Source organism: Aythya ferina (assembly GCF_964211825.1).
Source record: "Aythya ferina genome assembly, chromosome: 17".
Lineage (NCBI taxonomy): Eukaryota > Metazoa > Chordata > Aves > Anseriformes > Anatidae > Aythya > Aythya ferina.
Genome location: NC_140316.1, coordinates 2301323 through 2322854, shown reverse-complemented (window position 1 = coordinate 2322854; position 21532 = coordinate 2301323). Strand labels below are relative to the sequence as shown.

General features: G+C 37.0%; 1 protein-coding gene across 4 annotated transcripts in view; it reads right to left on the bottom strand.

Annotated features, from left to right (window-relative positions):
- Positions 1-1323: 1323 nt before the first annotated feature.
- The window catches only part of PIWIL1 (piwi like RNA-mediated gene silencing 1), a 39391-nt gene continuing 19182 nt past the window's right edge, over positions 1324-21532 (bottom strand). For all 4 annotated transcript variants that reach the window (XM_084491660.1, XM_084491661.1, XM_084491659.1 and 1 more), the window contains 19 exons: positions 20894-21026; positions 20175-20300; positions 19210-19424; positions 18258-18379; positions 17529-17609; positions 15746-15943; positions 15268-15379; positions 12977-13097; positions 10352-10469; positions 10104-10218; positions 8993-9180; positions 8197-8269; positions 7638-7838; positions 7241-7344; positions 6642-6712; positions 5872-6025; positions 4854-4979; positions 3508-3655; positions 1324-2767 (listed from right to left, as the gene is read on the bottom strand). In XM_084491660.1, the coding sequence (XP_084347786.1) occupies positions 2651-2767; positions 3508-3655; positions 4854-4979; positions 5872-6025; positions 6642-6712; positions 7241-7344; positions 7638-7838; positions 8197-8269; positions 8993-9180; positions 10104-10218; positions 10352-10469; positions 12977-13097; positions 15268-15379; positions 15746-15943; positions 17529-17609; positions 18258-18379; positions 19210-19424; positions 20175-20300; positions 20894-21026 (2523 nt within the window). In that variant the 3' untranslated portion in view covers positions 1324-2650. The remainder of the gene's footprint in view (positions 2768-3507; positions 3656-4853; positions 4980-5871; positions 6026-6641; positions 6713-7240; positions 7345-7637; positions 7839-8196; positions 8270-8992; positions 9181-10103; positions 10219-10351; positions 10470-12976; positions 13098-15267; positions 15380-15745; positions 15944-17528; positions 17610-18257; positions 18380-19209; positions 19425-20174; positions 20301-20893; positions 21027-21532) is intronic.

Sequence of the window (21532 nt, the reverse complement as noted above, 5' to 3'; positions counted from 1 at the left end):
TCTTTTCCTCTCCAAACCAAAACTCCCATGTTTCTTTTGTCAACATATTCACTAAACTGAAATCAGGTCCAGTCTAAGTTGTTCAGAGCCTCACCCCCAGTTTCAATCATACAAATGTCACAAACTCTACTTCTGGAGTTCCTGGTTCACTATTCTAAATTACCATAAAAAAAAATAAAGAAACCTTTACTTCCCACCTTGTTTTCTGGTGGAGGTGCAGTCCTAAGTTAAAAGGCATTTTCATATTGTTGATGTCAGATTCAAGATTAAGTGCATGTCTGAAGTCAAAAACTGTGTTATATACACAAGCCGTAGCTAGTAAAAAGGCTGCAAAAGGTGATAAGAATACTAATTGCAACATTGGCATCTCAATAAAAAACAATCTTACACACTGATGGCAGTCATTGGCTGTTACTATTTTGTAATTCTTGTCCATTTGTAAATTGTTTTTACTGTTTATACATACTTTTCAGACTGCCTTTCTTTTTGTAATTTATGGAAGGTTTATAAATGAATGATCAAAGCTTCCCCATTGTGTCTTCAGATAATATTGTAAATTACTGTAAGATACTATGTGCTAGATTATACCATTTAATTAAAGAAAATAAATGGCCTAAATTTGTGGTAAAGTACTGTGTGGGTGTGTGCATGTGTACAATTGTCGTGTAATATATTTTATATAAATAAATAATTTGATATTTTGTAGAGTGCAGTATGTTTTGTACATCTACTGTATGTGCTGCTGCTTATTGTGCTAGATGTCCCTCCCTCTCTAAATCTAGATGCAAATGGTAAGAGACATGCACAAGGATCCATTCATTAAGGTTACAGTACTGGTGCAACCTACATGTTCAAATACTGCACCCATACAGAGAAGAAACAGTATGCAGGAGCCACCTTCTGCCTCTCTATCACTGGCTATGGCAGCAGGTGCACTAGCTCCTTATTTACTGACCTCAAGTAACACAAACTGTACCAGGAGGAATACCTCTGACAAGCATAAGTACATTAGTATATGTTATTTTTTCCTAGTTATGTAAGTAATACAGTACAACAATATGGCATCAATAAGATGAACACTGTTGCCTGAAAACATGCCTCTCTTCATTACAGATTTCATAGATAAGAAGGAGGGTGGTAAAGGTTTTTTCCTTGCTAGGCTGAGAAAATTATCTGAATAGAGGTTGTAGAGACTCCTCATTTTTCTGAGCTGTGGTAGGCCGCTGAACTCTGCTGCAGAATAAAGGCTTGTGTAAAGCAGAAACTTTCAAGAGATTTAAAAAAAATTACACTAGCATGTCACGTTGTATGCCAACTCCAGTCTTGAAGTATGTAAACAAATAAAGGATTACAACAACTTTATTCAGATCTTGCAAAGAAGAGGAACAATGTTCACAAGTTAGTTTCAAAAAACAGCACTAATCTAAATACTTCCACATGAACTAGTTTGAGTGTGTACCAGGTAACACAAATGAAGTAGTCAGAGTTTTGCTTTACAAATTAAGCCACTCCTGCTGAACAGTGACCACTAAGAATCTTAGCACTACAATCCAAAGCAATACCTAAGCACTTCCAATTATTTGGAATTGAAAACCCCATAAGTCCTGTGAATAGTAAAACTTTTTTTTTTTTTTTTTAATAACTCCAGTCAGTGCTGACACAGACACTGATATCTTTGCTGGAAGTGAACTGAATGCTTGCTAAATGAGAAAAACAAACAAATGCTAACCTCAATTTAGTTCATTCCGGTTAAAATCTGTGGTTGTCTATAACACTCTGCAATTAACATGAAGTTGCACAACTATGCAAAAGCATATCGATAGTCTGTGCTAAGCCACCAAGACCACATAAGATCATTCAAGATTAGTGAAATCCACCCTTTTGTGGAGTCACCAATAAAGGTGTTCTAGAGTTGTAGTAAGATACAGAAGTAATTTTGCCTGTGACATTTCCCAAAGCTTTGGTATACTTAGAGCTCCTTCCTTAACTATGCCATTTTGAAAAATCCTATTTCACTTCCCTCTATCAGGCAGAGGCGTGGGCACAAGACAGGTTTTGATTTCTGTGATTCACCTACGAGGGGGCAAGCATTAAAAACCCATCCACAGTTGATTTTTTTGCAGCACTTTGCAATTTTAATGCCTCAATAACCAAAAACAGCAAAACGTTCTCTTTTTAAGAGGTGGATAATATGAAATAGTTAAAAAGATAGATAATTTTGCTCTTATTTTAACAGCCAAGAAAGCAAGAGAACAACAATCATATTTTTGATACTAGAAGATTAATATGCTAACTGAAGAAGCTTGGATTTTGGTCAGCGTAACTACATTCTTAGCTTACAAGATACAATTCCATAGCAAACTTTACCAAAACCATAAATAAAATTACGTACTGATAATATTTTGAGAAGAATCCCCAAAACACCTCAATCAACAAATACTGAAAATATTGAAAATTGTGTTTTTTTTATTCAAAATGCAGATCTGCTACTTCAACCTTTTTCCTGCTACAATGAAGTTCCACAACTCCACATGCTCATCACTCCATGTGTCTCAAAGAAAAAATAAAAACAAGAAAACCACAAAAATTCATACAATTGTATATTCTCTAGAAAGGAACTGCAGTTTGTTTTTTAGCTGATATCTCAACTTCAAAGATAATAAAGTCTGTCTGAAAGCAAAAGGTTTGGTTCTCTGTGAATACTCTGACCTACAAGGAAAGCCAGCTTATGGGCATACTGGCAAGGAGCAGGTACTCTGATAACACCCTGCAGAAGGGGGAAGAAAAAAAGGAATTACTTTCAAGTAATTTATCAAAGCATGCCTTCACTGTAACAAAAAGAATGCTGGAATTCAAGAGTTTGGACACATGTAAAGTTTAGATTCCCTGTCATTTATGCAGATTTGTGAAACAACATTACTTACACTGATATGCATTAAGGAAGTGCTTTATAGAAGAGTACAATCAGATTCCCAACTCCATTCCCCACTTCCCTCCAAAAAAAGCATGCCATTCAGGTTTTATATTCCATGCTGTATCTCACAGAATATGGGACATGTAAGTCATGTGACATATTTATGAATATTAAGATAACAAATCTACAGCATGTTTCAAGCATGAGCTGACTCTGGGCTGATCTTGGTATGCAACAGAAGAGGCCCAACAGGAAATCTAACAACACAGTTCCATCTCTACAAAAATTATTGCTGGGGGGAACAAATAATCACTTCATTTGTGTTTCTGACATAGAATTTAGGGATAATACTCAAAACATCAATGACAATGTGATAATGAAAACTCCTTTAGTCTTCAAGCTTCAGAGAGACCAGGTGATTGTGAGAGACTAGCTCTCTGATGGCCACTCTAGGTCCAGATGCATAGTTGCAGACATTTTGGAACTGCATGGGTGCTTTAAAGTTAACTTTTCTCTATCTTCTTGTGGGTTGTTACTACACAGAGGCACTCAGTTTATGAAGAATACTATAATTTCCCCAAAGAAATACTTACCGACCAGTTATAGTACATGTGGCAAAGTTTGTAAGTTAAACGTTGCACGTGATCTGGTTTCAGTTTGCTAGTGTCATATATCACATTATAATGAGTGGGTGCAACACAGCCATTTCTCACTGCCTGACTCACAATAAAGAAATCGTACCTGTAATAGAAGAAAAACTCTAAAGTCTTATACAGAAAGAGTTGTTTTTTCCTTAAATCACATGATGCACATGCAGTAAGCCCTGAAGTATTCCTTTTCTTTGGTCACAAAATAGTTAGTTCCCTCTATTTTTGAAAGGCCAGAAGACATGGAAGAACACAAGGCATCTGATTAGATGCAGACAGAGACAGTTGTAAGGCTGTGAAGGTCTTAAACCTTCATCACATAGGTTTTCCTCCTGATCTGCTCCACCCTGCACATACACTTAGCTTACACTCCTCATTTGTGTTTTGCTACTACACAGAGATGCTTCCATCTTACAAGAAAAATACCTCTTCCAGAAGAAATACTTAGCTACAGTACACGTGTACTAAAGAATATTACAGTATGCTAGCATCCAAAGATGGCTCAGGGTGTTGGTAGAACCAGAATCACTATCAGTAAGCTAATCAGTAAACTATCAGTTAAATACACACACACAAAAAAGGCAAAACTAGCTATTGTAACTATGCACTGCCACAGAAAGCAATATTCTCTCTCCTACGTGCTCCAGCATACCTTGAACAAGTCCACCATCCCACCATCTACTGAATAAGCTTTGCATTTCCTGGGTACCTGACCTAAGTTCCACAGAATGTCACGTGAATGAAGACAAATGAGATGTGTGTGTATGTTTCATCCATACACACACGACTGTGTAATTTTAAGTTGTCTTCTATTAATTTACCAGCCACCAAAAAAAAACTTCCAAGTTTTGTCCTTAAAAAGGACAAACTTTACACACATTGTCAAAACTACACCCAGACATTAATTTCAGTCACAGACTGCTGAGTAATCCTATCAACAGGATGTCAGAGACAGTTTAAAAATCAAGAAGAGAAGCACCCAAAAGCAAAACAAACAAACACAAATGCAAAGCACTTATATGATATAGGAGTATTATATAAGAGTATTCATATATAAGTGCTAAATATTGAAATACTGCATAATGAATTAATAAAATTTAAGTTTACCCATTTCCCATCTGCATTCCCATTATCCATCTTACCCATTTACACATTTACATGTTTAATACTGTTTATTTTCAAAAGGGCATGCGTGGAAAGCATTCTTACATTCAATCCCACAGACAGTTTAATACTGGATATATTTCTTTTATTATCAGGTTGCTAGCAAATACAAGAATACACTAACTTACCATTCTGGTCTGGTAACCTCAACATCAACAACAGTACCAGGGGGTGGGTTTTTAAGTCCTCCACCAGACTGTGCAAAGAATCTGGTATTCACTCGTTTCTTCACAACTATCACAGTAAGTTTTGGACTAAATAAGTGAAAATAAGAGAAAAGAAGAAAAACAAAGAAAAAAGGAAAAAAACTGTCCTGAAAACCTGCACTGAGACTATTTCAGTAGCAGATTGTCTGCAGTTTTCAATTAAAATTAACTTTAGAGTTCTCCAGGGCATTAACTTCCAAGATAAGTCTTCACTGTTTCATTAATTTAGATTAAGTTGGACTTTCAGATTTTTTTTCAGATTCAGATAATTTCAGATTTTTTGTTTTTGGTGCAACATCCACCAAATCAGTTTATATTTGATTTCACAGGGAGATGAAAGACAGAGCATAAAGGAATCTTCCAAGTACAAAGTTGATTCTGCTATCTCTCTCCTTTATCTTTTACATATAGAAAAAACTGTGTGTAATAGTATTTTTTGGAAAAAAGCAAGCCATTACAGAAATGAAACAGAAGTAGCAAGTACTTCAGTTTTGCCTAGTTTGAATTGTTTTCTGTTCCGATTGCCTGTCATGTCAGGAAGTAATTTCATCATTCAGAGCAGACTAAAAAAGATCAAATTGAAGACATGCACATGCAATACACAGTTCTTTCAGAATTGGTAAGAAGCAGACCTACCATACACATGAAATACTAATCAGGTATGACCTACCAGTTGAAAGGTCTTAATTACCATGCATCAAGAACAACCGATACATGCATATGCACATGTACTGAATACTTATGTGGTGTGTACAAAAAAATTCCTATTATTACAAGTTATGCATCTCCAACCATGTAAGCAATCATCAGAAAAACAGTTACTTGATGTGAAGCAATAAAGATGAAACGAAGAAGCAATTGTCATCAGTAACTGCTTTTTCTATCTTAGATTGTCTTTCTCTTGTGGTATGAAAAAAAGTGCCAGGGAACACAGACTTACTTGTAGTCTTTGCCAACACTCTTCAAACAATCCAGAAATTGAGGCACTTCGTAATTAACCAAAGTATGGAGTTGTCCATCTCCTACACCATCCCGATACACAATAATACGAGAGGGCAAATACTTATTCCACTTGAACCAATCTCTTAGAGCAGCTAAAAAAAAAAGTAAGTTGTAAAGACACTTCTGAATCGCCAAAGGCTGTTCAAAAATAACATACAAAATAACCACAAGGAAGAAAAAGAAACATTCTCATGGTTATACAATGTGAATATACCACAGCAGCAAATCAATATTCAATTAGAAGTACCTTTCATTCCACCCACTGAAGACTTTAGGGCTGCCAATCCACAAGTTAAAAACAAATACCTATCCCAGAAACAAAGAACAACAAAACCATATCTATTTTAGAATCATTGCTTCCACCTGCTCTGCATGATAATTTTCTTAGAGATGCCAACAAGAAAATTGTTTACTTAAAGTAGAATTAGTTCTTATCTCCTTTCAATCCATCTCCTGTAAAACATTCTTTGAGGTGTATTCTATCAAGTATTTACCCATCATTAAAAAAAAACTGAAATCAATGAAAGAACGTATACAAAATGATACTAAATTTCAGCAATATTTACAACTATTTTTAATCTTTTTTTTTTTTTAATCTAAGTACAAGTTGGCAATACTTCCTCTTAAGGCAGCTAAAGAGGTGTGTTTTGAGGAAGCTAGCTTGTCATGTCTTAACTTGCTCCACTAGAACAGAAAGCCTTCCCTTACTTTGCAAGCAAGCTTTGAGACCATCCACAAGTTCTTGCCCACGACTTTGAACAACACAGCGTGAGAACCACCTGTGAATAACAAAATAAAAGATGACATTTAAGGCACTTACTGAGCTTACTTCAATTAAAAAAACATTTTTTAAATCTCTGTGCACATTTAGTCGTTATGATTATTGTGGGTCAAGGCAGTCAGGAAAGAGTTTGTATACTATGAGAATGCTCCCCCTGTAAAGCCCTTGTTGTAGACCAGTACCTTAGCACCATATGAAATTCTTATACAATAAACAACACTTTCATACAAGTCAATTCAAAAAGGTAAAGAGCTTGTCACCCCAATGACCTCCGTTCATCTCAGCCCTTGTCCCACCATTTGTCCCCTTCTGTCAAGCACGGTGGAAGAAGGGCAAGACTAACTTTTCAATGGATGCAGTGCAAGGAAGCATTCCCAAGTGAAACATATATTCCTAATCTAATATTGTAATTGTTATTGAAAATGTACAGTTAAATCAATTCAGACACTTACATGATAGCCTATCACAGTAAAGCCTCTTTTCACTTAAGGGAAAGATAAATTTTATTTTGGCATTCAAATCTTACCGTGTCATTGTTTGATTCAGGCTAGCAACAAATCCTGCAATTGACTGCTTCCCAGCTAAAGTGTCATGGTAACAATCAATTCCCACTACCATTACTTGTTTCAGCTGAAAAAGAATCAACAAAGAACATATGATAGATATGCAAAAGCACTTATCACCTCCATCCTATAATTTATCAGGATCATGACATAAGCTTAGCTGTTTCAGTTCATTTCAGTAAACCATGGATGCTCAATTCTTAGAACTACATTCCTCTTCTGTCCAATTGAACTTCAGGCCCCTTCTCACAGACAGAACAAACTCTAGAAAAAGTATTTGCTTTTTTATTTTATTTAAAAGGCTTTTTTTTTTTTTCAAAAATAAGACTGAATAAGGAAAATGAAAAAAGAAATACATACTGGTATCTCAACACTCCAAAGTTCTCCACCCATTTTACAGTTCATTTGCAAGGCAATCTTTGTCGCTATGGCCAGAGTAGTCTGAGGCTTGCTTAAAGTGCGAGCAATCACACATTGACTTGGAATGGGACAATCCGTACAGAGGTATTTCTTGATAGCATCATACTTATCCTTTCGGGAACTAGACAAAATACAAACTGCCTTTGAAGGGAGAAAAAAGTTTTTAAGAAGCTAGATTCTCAGATTTACATAGCAGTTGTAGTTCTTTCAAAAAAAACAAAAAAACAAAAAAACAAAAAAAAAAACTTTCTCACACTTGAGAAATATTCAAACCAGCTATCTGATAAGTTTCAGAAGCTATACTTCAGAGTCAAGTACAAAGGCTTTTTAAACAGAAGGATACTGACAGATTGGAATTTGAAAAGAAGTATGAGATCAGGCATGTAGGAAACAGTAGATATTCAGGAACCAGGAGTTTTTATTCCTAAAAATTGATCCACTAGTGTTAAAAAACAATGGCAGATTAACATGCTTTGAAATTATGGATTAAAATACATACTATATTTGTGTCAGGAGTGATACTTTGCTGTAAAACCCGTAAGTAAGCTTCTGTTCTATCATCCACTTCAATCCTGAAAAAGAGGAGAAAGCTGTTTTTTCTGTATTAAAAGTTTGAACAGCTATTAAAATCATAGCAAGGACATGAAATAAATACTAGTAAGGATACTAAGCAAGGACATAAATACTGATGCACAATGGGTCAAGTGTCACATTTACAGCTGTTCAACATACAATATTTGCAGTTTTTGAACACTAAGGGAAATCACTCTTGACTTAGGCTTCTAATGGCAATTACAGTTAAAAACAAGGTAAAGCACAAAGATATCATGCTCAAGGTCTGCAAAAAAACATGTATTCCTTCTTGCATTACATACAGGTCCATCTGACAAAGGTTTTGTTTAATGACCAGATGTCTAATACTGTTTGGTTTTGGCAGGCCTCAACCCCACAGTGAAAGTTTTCACAAATAGAAACATGACTAAGAAACTCAGTAAATTGACTAACCTGAAGAATTTGCAAACGGAAAGCAATTTATTATTTTATTATTATTATTTATTTTTTTATTTAAAATTATTTATTATTTAAAATTATTTATTTAAAATTATTTATTATTTATTATTTATTAAAATTATTTAAAATTATTTATTATTTTTTACTATTTTTTTTTTAAGTTAAAAGCTTATGCGAGATTCTATGCTGAGATATCTCTACTACATCTTGTTTACCATGTGAATCATGCTAACAGATACATCTTAGTAAGCACAGAATTATTTAACTTTGGGAAATACACTTACATGGTTGCCTTGTTCATTCTGATTCCCATTGATGGTGTGACTTTAAACAGATTTTGAAGTAATGTATTCGCAGTATCATAGTTGCGCCGTGTGTATATTAATAACCAGTTGTCCAGAGGCTTTGCACTGATTAATGGAGCTACCCTAGTTTCCCTTGACCAATCAGCAAACTGAGGATTGTAATCAAACTGTAAATAAGAGGTTGAAAAGAAAGAAAATCAAATAACCTACCGAACATGCTATCTCCTGATATGCTTCAAGAACAGACTATAACACCTTTGCCTAGAACATGACTGTTTTCGTTTTTTCCACTGATGTCACTGACCAATTTAAAGTAAGCTTTATCTAAAACTTTCAAGGCATCATACTTTAAATGTTTCACTCATTTAGCCAGTGTAAGTTACTATTTGCTGCACAGGTTTTAGTTAGATAGAACTATAAATATAGCTGTTTAAATATATTACTATGTTTTTCTCCCTAGATCTATTTTTAAATAAGGTAACTGCTTGAGAAAAAGACATTATAATAAAGAAGGTATAAGATCTTTTTAAGATTAGGACAGGCTTTACTGAGTACATAGATACTATTCAAACCTTTTCCATCTAACACCCTTTGAAAACCAACAAACCCAATTGGACACAGACTACTATAGAGTGATTATGTAGTGTTTTATGATAATCCATGATTTAATTGAAATTTCAGTCATTCATACTAAAAGAGTTACTCAGCTTTGAGTGAATAGATTCTGTATGTGTTTTTTCCATTGAACTCATTAATGGCTTTTCATTTGAAAGTCTTGGTATTTTAATAAATGAAAAAGAATTAAAAACATCTGTACTCTCCTACTTTTCTATCTGAAACTACTTTGTTTAGACAGAAAGGACTGTTTTGCAAGGAAGATGTTATAGTAATGCAAGCCAGACTCAGGCATTTTTAAACAGAACTTGTGAACTACTTGAGAAGTTTTTAAGTGTCCTGTATGGACAATGACTTATGTATCATGTTTTCTCTCCTAATGTTTTGTTTATAAACCAACAAGTAGTATTTCACCCTCTAAGAACTTGCTTCATTGATGAAAGATGCAGAAAATTTTATAAGTTATTTTATTTACCACATTTCCTGCTTGAAGGATCTTTTCCGCTTGAACAACTCTTCCCGTAAAGGATAGCAAGTTAGAATCAAAGCTTAAACCCCAGTCCCGGAGTTCCTTCTGAACACCGTCATCTCTGTTCAAAAAACAAGATTTCAATTAAAACAAGTTTGTTCTTGCTGGGATTATTATTATTATTATTTTTTAAATAATTTTGTCATGAAAGTTTTGGTCGACAATGAAGCACAGAAGATACCCAGGTAGCATACTTTTGGATGTAGTCAATAAGTCTTCCGATTTCACATTGCCTTCGCTCAGGTGGCAGTCGTGTATGAATGGCCAAGTCTTTCATCATGTTAAAATCATTCCGCATCTTCTCAGTCAATCCTGGTAACAGCAAAATTGTTTTCCAAGTACAAATTAGACTAAAGACAAAGAAGAGTAAACTCTAAAACCTACATAAACCAACAAGTCTTGTTCTCTGCAGTTCACTTTCAAGCTGCAGCAATTGAAGAGTGTAACACAGTCTGTAAACACGAGACAGTAATTATCTATATGCAATAGTCAGTGCTATTTTAGAGGCAGTTTAATAGTAGTCTACAAGTTGTAAGAATACATCCCATGTTGGGTAACAACTGATACCTCTGCCGATGACAGCACAGTACAGATGTTTTGCTCTTCACTGAGCGCATATTTTCTGTTCACGGTTTGGGTTTAGTGGAAGTTTTCACTGTATTTGTAACATGCAAGCTCCTCAGCCTTTTCTTATTTTTAAAATAAAATTGTGTTTTCTAGTTTTCTTATTGCCCCCATTTGGTTTTCTTCATAGCAAAGAACCAAAAGGAAGTTTTTTTTTTTTTACTAACCAGATGGAAAATACCTATGTTTAAGTAGACTCATGCTAGCATTAACGTAATTTCTATCAGATCCCCAAAGCTTTGAATTCATCCTCCCATGTAGTGAAGACTACCAGCACATAACATTATTAATATAGTCAGTCATTCAATTCATTAGGGAAAAAAAAAAAAAGAGTACACAAGATAAAATTCCCAAGTTGCTAAACAACACTGAACACTGAGGTCAGCTTTGCACTCTGAAGTTTAATATTCATGCCTGGCTGATTATACAGACCGTCAGCTAAAAAAAAAAAAAAAAAAAAACAAACACCAACACACACTTTCAAAATAAGATGTTCCTAATATTGTGATACAATGTCTTCTTACGATCCATGCAAGCTTGTCTTTAAGCTTTATCTGTTTCATTAAAACTTCGTATCTTGATGCTCAGTAATCTCCCAGGTCTTCATACAAGATACGTACATTTGTTACTTTTGACCCATGGTTAAAAGAACATGCTGAATTCTATGGTGAACACAGACATGGCTTTTAGTACTTGGTACAAGTTTAGGAGTTACTTAAAGACAATGAAGGTGCCTGAGTTTAGAATAGCTGACTAGGAAGCTGTAGCTAGCAACGAATCTCCAAGTTGAAAGACTGCACTTTTATCTGGAACTTGAAACCAAACAGCTTTCTAGCCGCTCTAAGTACCCCTCTAGAACTGGAGGAATTAGCACACAATTCTTGAGCTCCAAGTGAGGTATGCACACCAGTCACCTGACCTCCACACAGAAAATCCCTCCCATCTGCGGTAGCCCAGGAAAACAGCCAAAAACAAGTCCTGCCATTTCCAACAGGTTTGAGGCCTTTACTGAGGTCTGAACAGTCTATACAAAAGACAGAAAAACAACCACCATGGCAGACTATCTATAATGGATGACCGTTTGGTCAGTCTTCCTATCAGAAAATAAGTTTCGGACTATCCCAGATATGTTCCAAGTATTACCAGTAGGCATCTGTAACAAGATTCAAGTTTTGTTCACCAATCAGCTCTATTACTTGTATAACAATCCCACATTTCCATTACTCCTCCTGAAATTTGAACTACACAGACCACATCAGAGATCCTAGGAGGGGCATTATGCTTTTTTAGCAAGCAAACAGTTTTAAGACATAGCTCAGCAATTTCACACCCAGAAGGAGGCCAGTGCAACTGCACGGGTACCTTATAAAACTGCAAAAGTAAATTTGCAGTCAGCCAAAGTATAGTTCACAAGAACATGAGACAGGATGTGCATCAAGAAAATGTAAACAGCTGAAATCCTATGCACATACTCATTAGGTCACCACTAAGAGCAGACTTGGGCATACTTTTAAAAAGAGAATTCCAGCAGAGGCAATTTGCTCACTGCTCAGGATCACAAAATCACTGGTATTGAGTATTTCTTGCCAGTCATGCAGATCAGCTGTGCATGTGCTGCAGCTATACAGTGGCATCAGTGGTAATCAGAGTTCTAAGGTTCTGATTGAACACACATTTCCATCTGCACAGATGTCAAGGAAGACATTTTTATATTTTTGCATTAGGGGACACCAAATTTAAGATGCACAGCTCTTTATTTAGATTTCCAAAGCAAACCAAACCAGTTGTTTAACTGAGATAGTTTGCTTTGCTCAGTTATCCAACTGAGATGGCCAGGTACTGCTAAATGCAAACTAAGTATCTCAGAGAAAAACACATTCTTACGCAAATCACAAAATTATCTATAGATAATTTCCCTTTTTCAAACAGAAGTTATACTGTCAAAAACTTTTTAAGTTATCAGTGTGGCAACATTCAACTTCCTAGGCAGAGACTATGCAACAGCAAAACCCTTCAAACTTTTCAGTCTCATTTAAATATCTGAACTCTGAGCTTCATGCTTGTTTATGAACTCACTTTTATGCAAGCAAATAATTTGTAGTTAACTTGGCAAGAGTTTGCTGTCAAAACATCACTTTCAGCAGGAGGTATGATTTGACAGATGCTTTAATGTGAAGCAACTATTGCTACTGTACCTGTTAGGTAGCACAGCTCTGGAATTAGAACCACAGGTCCTAATATCATGCTTCCTCTCTTCCTCCGAGACTGACTGATCAAGACAGGCTGGTTCAAGTCAGTAATTTCTTGATTATATTGCTGTATTAGAAATACATATTGCATGTTAGTTTATCACAGAATTGAAGGGACCTTGAAAGATCATTGGGTCCAACCCCCCTGCCAAAGCAGGTTCCTTAGAACAGGCTACCCAGGTAGGCATCCAGATGGACCTTAAATATCTCCAGAGAAGAATACTCCACAACCTCCCTGGGCAGCCTGTCCCAGTGCTTCGTCACCCTCACTGCAAAGAAATTCTTTCACATGTTGGTGCGGAACTGCCTGTGCTCTATCTTGGGACCATTACTCCTTGTCCTGTCCCAGCAAACCACTGAAAAGAGGTTGGCCAAATCCCTCTGTCTCCCACACCTCAGATATTTATACACATTGATGAGATCCCCTCTCAGTCTTTTCTCCAGGCTGAACAGACCCAGGTCTCTCAGCCTTTCCTCATAGGGAAGATGCTCCAGGCCCCGTATCTTCTTTGTGGCCCTCCGCTGGACTCTTTCCAGGAGATCCCTGTCTTTTTTGTACCGGGGAACCCAGAACAGGACACAGTACTCCAGGTGAGGCCTGACCAGGGCAGAGTAGAGGGGGAGGATCACCTCCCTTGACCTGCTGGCCGCGCTCCTTTTAATGCACGCCAGGATCCCATTGGCCCTCTTGGACACAAGGGCACACAGCTGGCTCATGGTCAACCTGTCGCCACCAGGACCCCCAGGTCCTTCTCCTCAGAGCTCCTCTCCAGCAGGTCATCCCCCAGCCTGTACTGGTACCTGTGGTTGTTCCTTCCCAGGTGCAGGACTCTACACTTGCTCTTATTAAACCTCATTTGGTTTCTTCCTACCCATCTCTCCAGCCTTTCCAGGTCTCTCTGAATGGCAGCACAGCCTTCTGGCATATTCATAACAAACACACGATTTTCTTAATGCTCACTTCAGAAAGTATTTTTTATTAAAAAAAACTTTTGGTTTTTGATTGGTGCATTCACTTAATGAGAGCTCTTTTTGTCAGAAAAGGCCAAACACAGAAGCACTGTTCTCTCTGCTGGTATCACCAAGATACTGACTTGTAAGAGATAACAGACAAATAATCCTTCTGCCTTGCTTGAGGCAGTACCACCCGAAGTACCTAACCAGAGATTAGGATGCTCATTTCAGATCACTAATGGACAAGGTTCCTGCCCTGTGTAGCAATTTAATTAAATACACTACAAGAATCAAACAGGATTCCATGTAAGTCTGCAATTCATCCCCACCCAGCCACCCCCCAGCCTTTCTTCATATCTGGCAAGAGCTGGTCTGTCTAGTGGTCACTAATTTAATTTAGAAAGAAAAAAAGCTGACAGCCAACCATACTTCATACTTTAACCCCTTCTTATTCTTAAAGAGAAAACATGCAAAGAATAGCATTTAAAAACAAACAAAGAAGTGGGATCACAGCATAGGCATGAAGTCACAAGAGTTATGAACTCCAACCTGAACTAGAATAGATAATGAACTAGAAGCTAAATTTAAACTTGGTTCCATCCAGTTTTACAGCAGAAACTTCTGTGTAGGATTCCACAATTCCAGTGTTCGGCTTTCCAAAAGACAGTCTCTGGGACCTGACACCCCTGACAGGCCAGTCTTGCTAGCAAAGACTGAGGCAAAGGCAGCATTCAGTACCTCAGCCCTTTCCGTACCCTGTATCACCAGGGCCCAACTCATTCACAGCAATGGGCTCATATTTTCCCTGATCTTCCTTCTGTCTTATAGATGAATAAAATACCGTACGATAAATACCTATGTACTTAGATCCTTTGTCTTTTACATCCCTTACCACATTCAACTCCACTTGGGTTTTGGCCTTCCTAACCTCATCCTTGTATGCTGGGATACTGTTGCGGTATTCCTCCCAGGTTACTTGTCCCTGCTTCCAGTCTCTGCATATTTCCTTTTCGCCTTTGAGCTTTACAAAAGCTCCTTGATCATCCATACCATTCTCCTGGCATTTCTGCCCAGTTTCCCACTTCTTAAGATGGGCCACTCCTACCTAATGCAAGCTGCCTACTGTAGTTACTTCTTTCAGATTACACAGTATCTATTAAAATAAAATTCTGCTTAAGCCAACTAGGAATGACTATTCCATGCATTGTAGGTAAAACCTCTGAAGATGCTCTGAAGTTTCAAGTTCAAGCATAATACATAGAATGACAGGTAAGTTTCCATACCCTTTTGTAGTAGTCTATGTAGCTGATCTCAGAGCCATCTGCTCGTCTAAAAGTACACTGTGGATTGGCATCCCAGTCAATGTCATCAACTCTGTATGTTCTGTTATTGTACCTGAATAAACAAGTTCACCATTTTATTTTTCTTAATCTTAAATACAAATGAAACAGAACTGTGAGGAAAAAAAGTTGATGGCCATACTCATTTAAGTTGGAAGTTTCACTCCTATCAACAACAGTAACTTCAGGTTTCCAGTTATAACAGGTATCAATCCTACTAAAAGCTACATGGCAGTAACACAACATGAAAACAGACCTAATCCAAGACGCATTTCCCACTTTTCTAAATGCTGTTACCTCAACTAATTTGCTAACTAGACAGTGATAACATTTTCAGGTTGATAGTTCATTGTATACTCCAGGACATGGAACACCCCCCAAAAATAGAACAAATCTCTGAGAAGAGTCCAAAGAGACTTACTTTGTAAGAATAATTAGACCTATCAGTTCTTTAGCGCAGGCATCTCTAAATCTTTGCTCTTCAACCTGGTAATAGAGACTATACATAAAATCCAACACTGTTTCACTGCGAAGAATCTTATGGCTCACATCTGCACATAACATAATGCTTTCTTCGTACTGGAGAATAGAACTTGTGAAGCCTGGCCAAACCATCAACCTGACAAAAGAGAACATACAGGATCTTAATATACTTTGAAGCATCTCTGTTCTGTTCACTTTCTCAGACACTTGGAAATAGCCATGACACAACAAAAACATCATTAAAATATAAACAAGATCCCCAAAGTTAATAAAACTAAAAACATTTTAAGTGCATCTTTTTTTTAAAGTTTGTTTTTTTTGAGTCTTAAATCGACTAATTTAATGATACAGTAGTATGACTGAACCAAAAAAAAGGGCACTTCAAAAGTTATGAAATCCATTTCATATTATTGGTCTTAAATATCTTAAATAGAAAGCATAAATGTATTCAAAAACTGTGTTAAAGACCACCAATAATTTACTTATTAGAAAACTGTCCAGTTTCTTCCATCAAGCAGGTTACGTATGCTAGACTAACTGTAAGGTACACACCACAGCCCTAAAAGAGGTAGCAACTCAAACTCAAGCTTACCCACATGTACAGTAAACCTGGGGCTGGCCAGAAGCATCAGGCACATTCTAGGGGATCCTGGCGGGGGATAGTGACAACACACAACAGCCTCCAACAAGGGAGTGTGGTGGTTTTACCGTGCTGGGCAGCTAAACACCACAACCGCTATCTCACTCCCCCTCTTTAGATGAGGAGGGGGAGAAGTAAAGCAAAGAACAACTCACGGGTTGAGATAAGGATAATTTAATTTAAGAGAAATAATAATAATTAAAGATTATTATGAACTGAACAATTTAACTAAAGGGAAATAAAAAGGGAAAGGGAAAATTAAAAAAAGGAAGGAAAACAAAACAAATGAAGGCTATGTGGGAGTGCAAAGGAAAGAAATTACTCTCTACTTCCCACAAATGAGCAGTGATTGACCACGTCCTTGAAGCAGGGCCTCAACGCATGTAGGCAGTGTTCAGGAGGAGGACCGATGTTTTCATGAGAGCCCACCCCTCCCCTCTTCTTCCTGTTTCCACCTTTTATTGCTGAGTGTGACATCACATGGTATGGAATATCCCTTTGGTTGGTTTAGGTCAGCTGCCCTAGTGATGTTTCTCTTCTCACTTTTTGCCCACCCCCTAGGAGGGTTAGAGAGAGGCCTGATGCTGCGCCAGCACTGCTCAGCAGCAGACACAACACTGGTGTGATAACACTGCTGTTCCAGCTACAAGTGCAGAGTACAACACTATATGGGCTGCTGCAGGGAAAGTTAACATCCCAGCCAGACCCAGTACAGGGAGTTCAAAAGCTACCATGCAGGGGAGCATGGCCAAATAAAAATTTACTTGGCAGGTTAAATGCCTTCAGAATGAAAGCTGGAAACTCCTGAACTTTAGAATTGAACTATTCAATGATCTCAGCTTCACAGATACTTATGCAAGGTTTCTGACATCCCAGTTAAATGTAAAAGCAGAAAATGCATTGGTAAAGAGTCATCAGACATTGCACACAGCAGGAAGTTATGAGAAGGAGGCCTCATGCTCTATAGGAATAACGGGTTTTAAGTCAAGTCTTTGAGTCTTTATTACAAGATAAACCACTGGAGCAATACTGAAAAATCCTCCTCTTTCTCCCCACCCCTTGGCTTTTCATTTTGCCAAACCTGTGATTAGGGATGCTGACTGGGTCGTTGGGGTTGTAATAGTTACGTCCAATCTGCTGCAAATTCATCATCTTCAAAAGCCTGCAAGTTGAAATAAGGATGTCATTCACCATTATTATTCAGTTTATCAACTATCCGTGGTCCCATCCCTCTGTACAGCTGTATAGTTTGTTCATTTGACTACATGAAGGTCACAAATGTGAACTTTTGATTAAATTAAATTTAGAAATTTAGTTTATTAAATGACAACTTCAGAAGTTGAGAAGAAGTTACCATATAACCTTATCACCCAGCTGAAGGTAACAGTCAAAACAAGCTACATTTTGGGTGAAACCAGGTAGCAAGTTCAAGTAGAAAGACTGTAGTGGAAGGAAAAAAATAACTTTTTCAGTTAAAAGTCTTGAATTACACTGTTCTTTAAGAGGCAAATCCACAGACAGAAGAGGGCAGAGACAGGCTAACTGCCTACAACAATGAACACTGCAGCATGTCTCTGCTTGCTCAGAAAAAAGGCATAAACTAGCTTTATACTAACATGTACCAGAAGCATGTATGTAACTGCATGCTAAAGTGTTACCAGATGTGGTCGGCCACATAGTAACAGTAGCTACAAAGGCTTGAAAATTTACATTTGTCATATTGATTTGTAGTCTGTTCCTTAGAAAGGAAACACTTAAGTCAGATATTTCTCAAATGACTTCTTATAAAGACGTAACCTGGTAAGCAAACCTTCTAAAAATGATGTTATAAAACTGCAGACATGTAGGTGAACTAGGCGGCAATTCATTAGTCAGTGTGATTGTGATCTTCACATCTTCTCCATTTCGCGTCTTACTAAAGACTTCAGTAACCTGAAAAAGCCAAATTAGATTACCAAAACCGAAGGCAAACAGGGCTATAGCTGGACTTCGCTCCATTAATATCAAGTGTAGTAGCATATTAAAATTCTACATAATAATCTCAAAAATTAGCTGAAACAGGAATTTGATTTCCTACTATGACTGTAAACTGCGATCGAGAATGCTTTGCTTGCTTATGTGAAACACTACGCACAGAACAGAGGCTATCCCGAAAGCAGGTTGTACAAGCAGACGATTTGGGGCAGATTGTTAGCAAGGACGCAGTATGGGCAAAGGGGGCGGCTGTGGTTGGCTGACTGCCGGCTAGCAGACGAACTCCACCTTACTGCTTGCTCACACCCCCTTGCCTCCCATCCCAGTAGGACAGTGGGGAAAAAACCAGGATGAACAAGAGCAAGAAAGCTCATGGGTCAAGATGAAGACAGGGAGATCACTTACAGAATTACCATCATGGGCTAAACACAGATTCAAGTTGTGGAAATTAACTTCACATTTGCTTACTAATTCAGATATTGGAGAGGAAAAAAAAACATTAAAAATGCATATGGTAAACATCTACTGATCCATGCAGAAAGAAAACTATCTGCACTATCTGCTTCTGTGCAGAGGATTATTCAAGTTTGCAGAGCCTGAGAATTAGAATCAGAAGTTTATTACCAGATTTCTCTGTGCAGGCAAATGAGCTTACACTACTAAATTCAATCCAACTAAATGTTACTCATTGGACATCAATTCTCTACATTCAGCCAGACTAGTAAGAATTAAGAAGCACCATAAAATATAAGTCAAAATAAGAATATTATAGAATTCTCATATCACACCTTATTCCCTAGTTTTTTTGGCAAGAATAATATTGATCCATCAAATGCATGTGTCTTTCCAATCAGCTCTTCATGCTGAAAGAGCAAAGCTGATCGAAGACGGCGAGCTTCCATCTCAGGATTATAGCCAATATGGTACTGATACAAAGCCCATTGGGGTCGAGATGTCAGTCGAAAATAATTCGCAATTAATTTTATCATAATACCTGAAGAACCTAAAATGAGAGGCAAACATCCTAGTGGTTACAAAAGTTTAACAGTTTATAACACTTTAACAACGCTGAGAAGTTTTAAAATACTGTCATACAGAGATTAGATATCTGTTGCATTCTGCAATTGTTTTGTACAATGAAAGTTATAGAAAATTGTCACATATGCACAGTGTTATCACAGTCACCAGAGCTTTTTATAATTCCTTCATCCATCAGGAAAACTCCCACATCAATTGAGGTAAACATTTATATCAGTAACCTGTCTCCTAAAGGGTAAGCACCATCTGCAACAGAGATGAATCGCTACCAAAACACAAATGGACAAATTACTTTCTTTACGTGAACAATAAACGTGTAGCAAAAAAACAACACAAGTATCAATCAATATAGATATCCACTTTCCCATTCCCACAGGCTAAAATGACATATCTTTCGGTATTTCAAGATTTAAAAGTAAAAAACATGCAGTGAGAACTAGCTGCAGGTCAGTTAAAGTATTTTTGCTAGTTTTTCAAGTTTCATTTCAAATTTCCTTTAGACTTAAAAACACAAATTAATACAAAATGTGCACTGCAGTCAATTATGGATTATCCATTTTATTTTGATTATCCACTTTTCCTATTCAAAATACACCTCAGACAAAAACAAAAAAACCTACAACATGCAAAGCAATTGGCAATACTAGGTTGACCTTTAAGAACTACTTTTCATTTCAACTTGCTTACAGTTGTCCATAATCTAATCTGAACATACCAGTTTTTGATTCTCGAACATGTTCTATGGCTTGCCGAGTATTCACCCCTAGGTCGTGGAAATCCCGACGACGTCCACCCCTATCTGCTAAAGACAACTCCTGAAATCCAGCTGAAATCTGTAATCCTATTGGTTTGAAAATTGAGAAAAAAAATGAAAAGTAATACATACTATCTTACTAAGATTTACATTTAACCAGCATGCAAACAGAACAGCTCATTAACCAGATGAAGAAGGATGGACTAATAAACTAAGTCAATCTCTTCTGCAAATGCAGGGGAAATAGCACTTGTTTCAAGTCGAAATGACACTGAAATATGAAGGAGTACATTGTGACACACTGATATGAGAGTTTCATTTCATTACTAACATTCAAGAAAAAGAATGACATAGCAGAAAAAAAGTACTAATGGTAGTCATGCAGTTGATTGTGCCAACAGCCTTCTAATTTTATTTATTTATTTACTAGTTTGATAAATGAGCTGGTAACCTGTTTAATTTCTAGCACACTTAAAGTAGCTTTCAAAAGTCCAGGTTCTGTTATGCTGCGTACTAGAGTGACAATACTATCAACGCAAGGTAAACACTGTAAACTTTTCCAAATCTTAGTAAGAATCTAATTTTGAAAAGAAGAATGAGAAAAGTTGTATAAAGAATACATTAACTCTCTTCAAATCACTTGCTCTTGTGGGAAATGAACATTTTTTCCTCTTTCTGACCTAGTGGCTTTGGAACAGTCTGAGGGACTCTCTGTCGCCCACGGCCACTGAATTCTTCTGACAGTGTTGGCGGAAGGCTTGGCTGTTGTGGTTGCCGATGACCAGATGGATGACTTGAAAAAGACCGTTGAGCCTGCAATAGTTGAGAACAACTTTTCCTATCACAACTAAAGAAACAGCATGCTTCTTGGAGTACAGCAAAACACAGCCACTAATCAAGTTCAAATACCCAAATACCCAAGTTTAACAGCTACATACTTAATATAGGAAAAAAGGAATTAAACGTAGCAGAGATATTACTTTGTACTTCAAATACTAAAACAATGGGTGACAACTTGTGACATATATATATATATTTTTTTATTATTATTATTTTTTTTCTTCTGGAAGTTATGTTCATTTATCTGCAGTACTTATTTTTATAAAACAGCTCTTGCAGCTTTAGTGTTCAATGATTAAGTAACATTAAAGAGTGTCACATCTGGAAGAATTCCTCAGAATAACCTGGAATAGATAAGAGCTTTTTTCCTCCAAAACAAATCCAGGTTTCCAGAGAAGAAAGACAGATTCACTCTATAAATAAAACTACGAAACCTGAGCAGCTCTGTCCCACAACACAGCAATTATAGGACCCCTCAA